The 8,886-nt window shown below is 35.1% G+C and overlaps 2 protein-coding genes across 2 annotated transcripts; one reads left to right on the top strand and one right to left on the bottom strand.

Annotated features, from left to right (window-relative positions):
• Positions 1 to 501: 501 nt before the first annotated feature.
• LOC133288995 (aspartic proteinase nepenthesin-2-like) lies at positions 502 to 2,703 on the top strand. The gene has a single exon (XM_061486847.1). The coding sequence runs from the start codon at positions 867 to 869 to the stop codon at positions 2,514 to 2,516; it is 1,650 nt and encodes a 549-aa protein (XP_061342831.1). The 5' UTR covers positions 502 to 866; the 3' UTR covers positions 2,517 to 2,703.
• A 3,908-nt stretch (positions 2,704 to 6,611) lies between these two features.
• LOC133288990 (glucan endo-1,3-beta-glucosidase-like) lies at positions 6,612 to 8,027 on the bottom strand. The gene is made up of 2 exons (XM_061486839.1): positions 7,937 to 8,027; positions 6,612 to 7,552 (listed from the first exon to the last, which is right to left on the bottom strand). Exons 1-2 carry the CDS (start codon positions 8,025 to 8,027, stop codon positions 6,612 to 6,614), a joined length of 1,032 nt encoding a protein of 343 aa, XP_061342823.1.
• Positions 8,028 to 8,886: the final 859 nt, after the last annotated feature.

Here is an 8,886-nt window from a genome sequence, read left to right as displayed (position 1 = left end):
CTTTGATTTTTAGCCTTTGTATAATTCTTTTCCACTTTCCAGCGTGTAGTTTTAGCATTCGTATAATGGTTTTCATTATTGTAGTCACGCTGGAGGATTTGTTTTTCTCTTCTATTTTCCATTCAGAAGTAGGAAAGACTTGTTCAAAATCTCTGACCAGCGACCAATAAAGTTGTATTTGTGCAAATGCGTGATTTGTTTGGTCCAAAGGGACAACATGCCTTTGACTTTTTGTATATAGATGTAGGTAAGCTTGGTAAGTGTAAAATGTGTGATATAATCACAAGCCAATGAAGCAGGAAACAGAGAGGAAAATCACTTGTAAGAACAAGACCAGGTATTACTATTATTATCTTACATTGATGCTGGGCATTAAATATGGTTTTTAAGCGATCTCTTGAATTGAAAGTATATTATTAATCTTTAGAGATAAAAGATTAAAGCTTTATTACTAATCAAACCGCGTTTTTGGGCTCTGCCTCTTTGACATTTTGCTTCAAAGTCTTTCTCATTCATGGTTACTAATAAAGTCACACATCTCAAAGTTTAGAGTCACTTTGTAACCTTTTCATTCTTTCTGCCTTCTCTCACCATTTTTTCCTCCAAAAATTATTTCCCATTTGCTAAACGAGCATCTTAACCTCAAAAGTTCACATTTTTTTATTTTTATTTATTTATTTCGAGTTACTTTGCCAATCCCCATCTCAATTCATTTTTCCTCAAACCTTGATTTTTTTTTTTTTTTTTTTTTTTATGTTTTTGCTCTTTACTCTTTCTGAGTTTGTGTCCCAGATTTTATCCCTAAAATTCTGTAAGGTGCTTGATTTAGGATATTCTTTGGCTCCAAGAAAGAAGATATCATAACTATGGCTTTTAAGGTTTCTCTCATTCTGGTTCTCCTTGTAATATGCTCCTGTGTTGTGGAATCCGTTTCTGGGAATCACATTCATAGTAGTCCCAACAAGAATGGATCTTCTCTGGCTGGCATAAAATTTCCTGATCATCCAAGTTATGGTGCTGTCTCTTCTTCTGGGGACACTGGTTGTAGCTTCTCAGGTACAGAGACTGATGACGATGAAGGTGATAGTGAAGGTGAGGCTTTTCTAGCAGCAAAACCACACAAGCAACCGGTGAAACTCCATTTGAAACACCGGTCAGTGAGCAAAGATGATGAGCCTAAAAAATCTGTGATTGATTTCACAGTAAGGGATTTCACCAGAATTCAGACTCTTCATAGGAGGGTCATAGAAAAGAAGAATCAAAACACAATTTCAAGGTTTCAAAAACAACAGGAACAGTCAAAGCAGTCCTACAAGCCAGTGGTTCCTCCGGCGGCTTCACCGGAATATTTTGCCGGTGGACGTTCCAGCCAGCTTGTGGCAACCTTGGAATCCGGGGTTAGTCTTGGCTCTGGTGAGTACTTCATGGATGTGTTTGTGGGTACACCTCCAAGGCATTTTTCTCTAATACTTGATACTGGTAGTGACCTTAATTGGATTCAATGTGTTCCTTGCATTGCTTGTTTTGAGCAAAGTGGGCCATATTATGATCCTAAAGATTCTACTTCTTTTAAGAATATAAGCTGTGATGATCCTCGGTGCCAATTGGTTTCATCCCCGGATCCACCTAAGCCTTGCAAGGTTGAGAATCAGAGTTGTCCCTACTTTTACTGGTATGGGGATAGTTCCAATACAACCGGGGATTTCGCACTTGAGACTTTTACTGTTAATCTTACAACGCCTAATGGGAAGTCCGAGTTCAAGCGTGTGGAGAATGTGATGTTTGGTTGTGGTCATTGGAATAGAGGTCTATTTCATGGTGCTGCTGGTTTGCTAGGATTGGGGAGAGGATCATTGTCATTTGCTTCTCAGCTGCAATCTCTTTATGGTGGTTCCTTTTCCTATTGTCTTGTGGAGAGGAATAGCAATACAAGTGTCAGCAGCAAATTGATCTTTGGTGAGGACAAGGAACTGCTTAGCCACCCCAATTTGAATTTCACTTCTTTTGTTGTTGGGAAAGAGAACCAGGTTGATACATTTTACTATGTTCAGATAAAATCTGTCATGGTTGATGATGAGGTACTAAAGATACCAGAGGAGACTTGGCTTTTGTCACCAGAAGGTGCTGGTGGTACAATAATTGATTCTGGTACCACTCTAACTTATTTTGCTGACCCTGCTTATGAGATTATCAAGGAGTCTTTTATGAAGAAAATTAAGGGCTATTCACTTGTTGAAGGCCTTCATCCTCTAAAGCCATGTTATAATGTATCTGGATTTGAAAAGATTGAGCTACCTGACTTTGGAATCTTGTTTGCTGATGGAGCAGTGTGGAATTTTCCAGTAGAGAATTACTTTATCCAGATTGAGCCAGATGTCGTTTGTTTGGCTATTTTGGGAACTCCTAGATCTGCCCTTTCAATAATTGGAAACTATCAGCAGCAGAATTTTCACATACTGTATGACATGAAGAAATCCAGACTTGGGTATGCACCAATGAAGTGTGCTGACGTTTAACATTTTGTTAGGTTCAATTGTGTATAGTCTTATAATTGTAAACATGGTGTCATTGAGGGGTTTGATTTTTGGGTTTTCCCTTAGATGGAAAGTGTATACACAGAAAAAGAAAGAAATAAAAGAAAGATCAGGTTATGTTTTTCAGGTGATTGTAGAACTAGGCTTCTAGTAATTACAGAACTGGGTCATGACAAACACAAACATTTGTTTTGTACACATTTTAACTGCTTCAATTTTGAGTTTATTGTCTCATTTAATTTTTAATAATTTTATCTTTCAATTATATATGATATTCTCTCTGAGTATCATGCTGGACCTGCTATTGCCTATTGTTTTATATATTCTCAAAGGAAAATGCCTCATATACACAAGAAATAAATAAACTAGTATCCTGAGTCTCTAAAATCTAAATCAAGGGGGCACTAAACAGTTTATGGTTTTCTGCAACATTTGTTACTGTTATACTTTCTCGTGGACCATTTCCTTTAAAATTTGTACTTTTTTTCCCCCATTAAAAATACTCCTGTGGTTGTTTACAGATGTCGCATCAATGTATTTTTAATGGCTTATCAGTTTGGTATACTTCAAACTTTTTTAACATAAATAAAGAACAAATGCATGCCAACAAAGAATAGGTCAACTCTATTGCTAGTAGTCTCGGTATCGTACATTTTGCCATCATTTTATAATGGATTTGGTAATTTGAAAGAAATCTAAACTGATAACCCATTCATTCTTTGAAAGTTTATTTGATAGAATCTTGGTCATGACCTTCTTCTCTTTGTGAGAGGCTTTTCTTCTTACTATGGGATTCTAGTAAAAAGTAATGTTTAAAGGAAGCTCCAAAGGAATAGCTCTATCTGTATAAATTTCGATATAAACTTTTATTTAGATGACTACAACTACAAGTGTATGACTGTTGTCCTTTGTGAACTGGTATGTATACATAAACATAAAATATGCAGTTTGCCCCGTCCCATAAATGCTCTGTTGTATTTGTTTTTCATTATTAGTTTTTTCACTATAATGTGTCAGTTTCAATTATGAGGCCTATATTTAAATTTTACATTTAATTGGTCTTCTTTGACTACCAGCTTGCATATGTTCATATTCCTCCTTCAATGTCCTAACATCAAAAGTATGGTTGATTCAAACATAGGCCGTAGATATGAAGCTCATATTAATTTTGAACTCCGAGACCCATGTTTCATCCATGAATATTGCGTTGAGTGAGACATCAATTATATAGATTAACTTATCTTTATTTTTCATGTATTTATCTGAACGAAAAGTTGTTCTGTGTGACAAAATATAACGACCTTTATACACTTTAGAAGTTTACATTTAAAAGTTTGGATTGACAAATCATTATTGCATGTAAGATATATATACACACAATCACTCTGCATTTGCGAGTACCAACACAATCACTCACACAATAAAAAATAGGGAGGAAAAAAAAAAAACGTGAGACACGATTTATCTTAAGACTATGTCCAGTAAATTTGTTGTTATATTCTTTCACCACACTTATTACTGTACATAGTTACGAGAAAAAATAAACAGACTTAAAAATTTCTTAATGACATCAATTATTCATAGATCCAAATTCAAGGTCCAAATGGCCTCTATAAGTCATACTTTTTTAACATGATTAGATGCAAAGTAAAAAATCTTATTCAACATGACTTACTTGCATTCTCTTATATCTATACATATTTATTTTATATTATATATTTATAGTCTGATTTTGGTGCATATTCAGCAAGAGATGCATTCATCACAAATGTGTAAAAAGCGTTTTAGTGGAATATACATGTATGCAAGTGGCAGTCTAATCGTGGTGGATGCGAGGTTGGCAAGTCCATTGAATAAGAGCGCGTTGTCCGCTTACGTTGGTGTTGTGTGGACTGTCCGCGTCCATCGAAGTTGAACAATGAATAGACATTGGCGTGGGGAAAAATATTTTAATTTGAATTTTTTTATATGACATAATTATTTGAAAAGAGAGATAAGTATAAATATTTTTTTTCATGATTTTATAAATTCCGTTTATAAGGATTTTAATTAATCTGAATGACAAGAGTAGTAGTAAAATTAATCTCACATCAATGCTTAAAAAATTTCCAACAAAAAAATTTAACATGAAGTGTTAACTTGTAACTATAATAAATGTGTTAAATTGAAATTATAAAGATTAAATATGATAATAAATAAATCACACTTGTGGAGAAAAAGAGTAAAATTTTAATCCTAAATAAGGGCATAAGGTGGTTGTTATGAGAAAAATTTAATAATGATAATTTTTGTGGAATTAATTTCTAACAATTTTTTTATATAAAAAAATGTTAGATTATAAATTCTACTATTTATTTTCCAAGAGTTCAATGAATGATGATACATATAGAATAACAAAATTATTTTTAAGAAAAAAAAAACAATTAACAAAATATTTCAACTGGGTTTATGGAGAGTGTTTGAGCACCATTGGAATTGGGCCGAATCAAATGGGCTTTGGATGGCACCACCCTTGGAAATTAGGGTTTTACATATATGACTCTTTGTTCGTAGCAGTGCCATTGACGGTGGCAATGGGAATCGGTGGAATTAGTGTGTTGAGGGTGGTGGGTGATGGTTATGGTAGTGGTCATAGGGTTTTTTTTTTTTTTTTTAACTGATTCATTTTAGTTTTGAGATTGAGTTTGTGAATTTTATTGTAATGTAGTTGTGGTTGAAACAGTTTCACAAGTACTAGGTGGTGGGGAGAGCTCTTCCGACCGAAACCGATGAGCACCCGAAGATCTACCGAATGAAGCTACGGATTTTTTCTTTCTCATGAGCTCATTTTTTACACCCACATAATAGACACCGGTTCTATCTCCAAGAGTGATAATGTATCCAGAAGAATAACTATATACTGATGCAGCCCTCGTCAATATGTTGTCACTGTTGTTCTCTGCTCCATATCTACAGCAATCCTCATAAAGTTTTGTTCCTATCTACCATGGGTTTTATTGATGAGGATTTACTCGCAAATTGTAAGTCAATAAACAAAACTGGAGCTAGTTCTAATTCCAAAACACATGCTATCATGACTTGTCAGATCAGAGTACTCAATTTGCACCAAAAAAGAAACAAAAACTAATTTTCACCTGCTTCAATATGCTTAAAAGTTAAAACCTATAGCTTTAAATGTTTCTGCTGCTTTAACAATTTCTTTTTGGATGTCCTGGATCATAAGACAGTTTCACGCACATCAATAAACAGGACCAACAGAAAATTCAAATAATTGAAGATAAAATTTCTTTTACAAAATTTTTTATAATAACTTCCAATACAAGTATGGTTCAGAAAGGTTACAGAGTCCTGTTTAAAAACTCCCCCTTCAAATTATATGGTCCCTCCCTCTCTCACTGCCTCACTTAAGGTTAAGCTCATTGGTAGACCTTTCATGACTAAGGTGAATTCCAGTAGAAACAAGGTCCGATGCAGGAAATCAATGCTTAGAGGTAAGAGTGATGCAATGAGGAAATCATTGATGATAACCCCCATGCAGTTTATTTTTTGTAAAGGGTATTTTTTTTTTTTAGTTTATACGAATATCTCCTCATTTAATTGGTGAGAGATTAATCTCTCAAATATGGCCACATGCTAAATCTGAAACCATTTTCAACAGAATTTCTTCCATGTGCGTCAATCTTGTCAAATTTACATTTTTTTCCTATGTTTATATCAAAGAACGGGAGCAGTGGTAAAATTGTTCCTTCATGACTGAAAGGTTATGAAATTGCCTCTTTGCAATTATGTAAGGGTAAGACTGCGTACAAGGATTTCCTCCACTCCACACTCGTTAGTCGGGTTTAACGGAGAGTGGTTTTTGGTTTGGTTTATATCAAAGAACAAAAATCACAAATGTGGAAAATGTTTAAAACTTGGATAATTAATTAATATAAAGTCGTAGATCATAAGCCTTTATTAGAAACATATATCAAGTGCAGGGTACATTATTGGTGTAGAAACTAAAACCATATAGGTAAGAGGTACCCTTATTCTAATTAAGTGACAAACTGAGTTTATTATCAGTAATCACATGTTTCAATTGAAACTGAGTTGGTATTTAGGTGATTTATCAGGTCTGAAGAGACCAAAGTGCTTCTCAATTTCTGGACCCTGCTTCTGGTTTTCATCAAACATAGCAAAGAGATAAGTCTCTATGGGTCCATTAGGCCTCATTGGAGTCCCACCCTTGGCGTGATTAATCAGATTCTTATAGTAAGTGGCTGCGTTATCAACAGTGGCTCCAGTTCCACCTTCAGATGGCCACCCACTCTCAGATACAACAACCTTCACATTTGGTGCCCCTACTTTCTCAAGAGCAGCATACACAGAATCCAACAATGCATCAAACAGGTTTTGGTACCCAACCTCGTTTGCTCCTTGTTTTGTAAACAAAGCATAGTCAAGACCAATGCTTTGTTGGTTATTAACATAAGAGAAATATGGGTACACGTTTGCAAGAAGCGGTGCTCCATTGCTTACTAGGAAGCTTATAATAGGCTTTATATATTGACTTGCACTATCGGTGAAAACACCATCTTTTGGTGGGTAAGAGTTTGTTATGAGGGTGGTGTCTATTGCGGTGGAGACCTTGATTTGTCCTTGTAAATTGGCTGAAGAAACTGCATTCTGAATGTTTTGCAATACGGGAAGAACAGATCCTGCTGCAGCATCACCTGGGTGAACCTCGTTACCAATTGCAATGTACTTGATTTTGACGTCTGGTGAGTATGCTTTCACATACTTATTGACCCAATCTGTGGCAGCTCCAGCATTAGTAAGATCTTGAAGCTTGTTATTATCAGAAACACCAAGGATCACCTCTATGTTTGAACCTCTAAGGGCTTGAAGTGCTCCTTCATCTGGATCATATATACGCATTCTTCCAATTCCATTTGATTTATATAAATCCACCACCGCTTCCTTAGTTGGTAAGTTGTTTCCACTTCCTCCATAACAGACTCCCACAGATTGTGCACCTGCATGATATATTAATGTTGAACCAAAAGTTAGTGATTCTGAGATTGAAATTGTTAGTCTAGACATCATGTACATATTTATATTAATTAAAATACAACAGGTTGGAAATATTCATCTGATTCTAATTAAGTTGAAGTTAAAAAGAGACAATAAAGTAAAACATTAAAAGGGATATAGGATATATAATTGAACTTAAAAACAAGATAGATAGATATTTCATTCTTTTTTGTTTGAGGGGTGTCTAACTTGGAGGTTATAGTCTAAATTCTATCAAGCTCTTAGGGAAAAATAGTGCAGGAAAAGAGACAGACACATTCTCATAGCCAAAGGATAACTTATATAGTTTGTCATTTGCAATATAATTTAGAAAGAGAGTAATAGACCGGTAAATTCTACTCCAGTGGAAGATAATATTCCAATAAGGAGCAATATAGCAGACATGGCGGTGTTGCCTTTTGAGAAGAATGTATCCATAAACTAGCTGATGTATATGTTTTACTCCATAATTACTACCTATATATAGGCATAAAGTGGTAGAATTAGCAGGACTTGGATCACTACATGTAGAAGACTTTTCTACCCGTCAATCACTCCATGAAAATATACGCTGATTTCACTTTAAATTCCATCTTATTTCCCTGCAAGATATGTATATCATCACAATACCGATGGCTTTGAATAAGGAACAATACCTCTGAGAAGTCCATTATGTCATTCAGCCTAAGAAGACGGAAACGTTTCTATCTTCTAAACTTAGCCCACAAATCAACTTCAGACGTCACTCATTTTTTTTTTCCTTACTTGAAGTTAATTTATTAAAATGACTTCCTTTGCACGATGTGGAATAGTCGCATGCGTATGTAATCAGCTAATTACCGATGTTAGTGTAGACCGCAACCTAACGAAAATAATTTTAGTAATTTGAGTCGATGTATCTCGGCAAAAAAATTAAAATAATGTATTTAAATTAAATAATTACGCATTTAATGTTGTTTCGTAAAAAATTACACATCTACTGCACAATGTGACGCCCAAAACTAGCGTCACATGTGTGCTCTATATATTTCCTCACCCCCTCCATTCAATTCACACCTCTTCTCTCACTCTTCATATCTCTCTTCTCCACCAACATTCCTTTATCTTTAATTTAGTATTTGAATTTTAGTTGTAATTCTATTTAAAAATGAGCTCAAATAACACAGATGAAATCATCTGATGGTCCTGCACTGCTGCCCGGCACATCAAAAGGGGTGTGTCCCTGACTGTGAGAATCTGTGGCTAGAGTCTCCCCACTGTCATGGCTCTGTGCAACAAGGCCTACAGAGCGATACAA

Source organism: Gastrolobium bilobum, unplaced genomic scaffold (genome assembly GCF_033153095.1).
Source record: "Gastrolobium bilobum isolate Gb01-03AN ecotype WA unplaced genomic scaffold, APGP_CSIRO_Gbil_v1 utg6815, whole genome shotgun sequence".
In the NCBI taxonomy this organism is placed as follows: Eukaryota; Viridiplantae; Streptophyta; class Magnoliopsida; order Fabales; family Fabaceae; genus Gastrolobium; species Gastrolobium bilobum.
The sequence above is the reverse complement of the archived record's forward strand: the minus strand, read 5'-3'. Positions and strand labels throughout refer to the sequence as shown.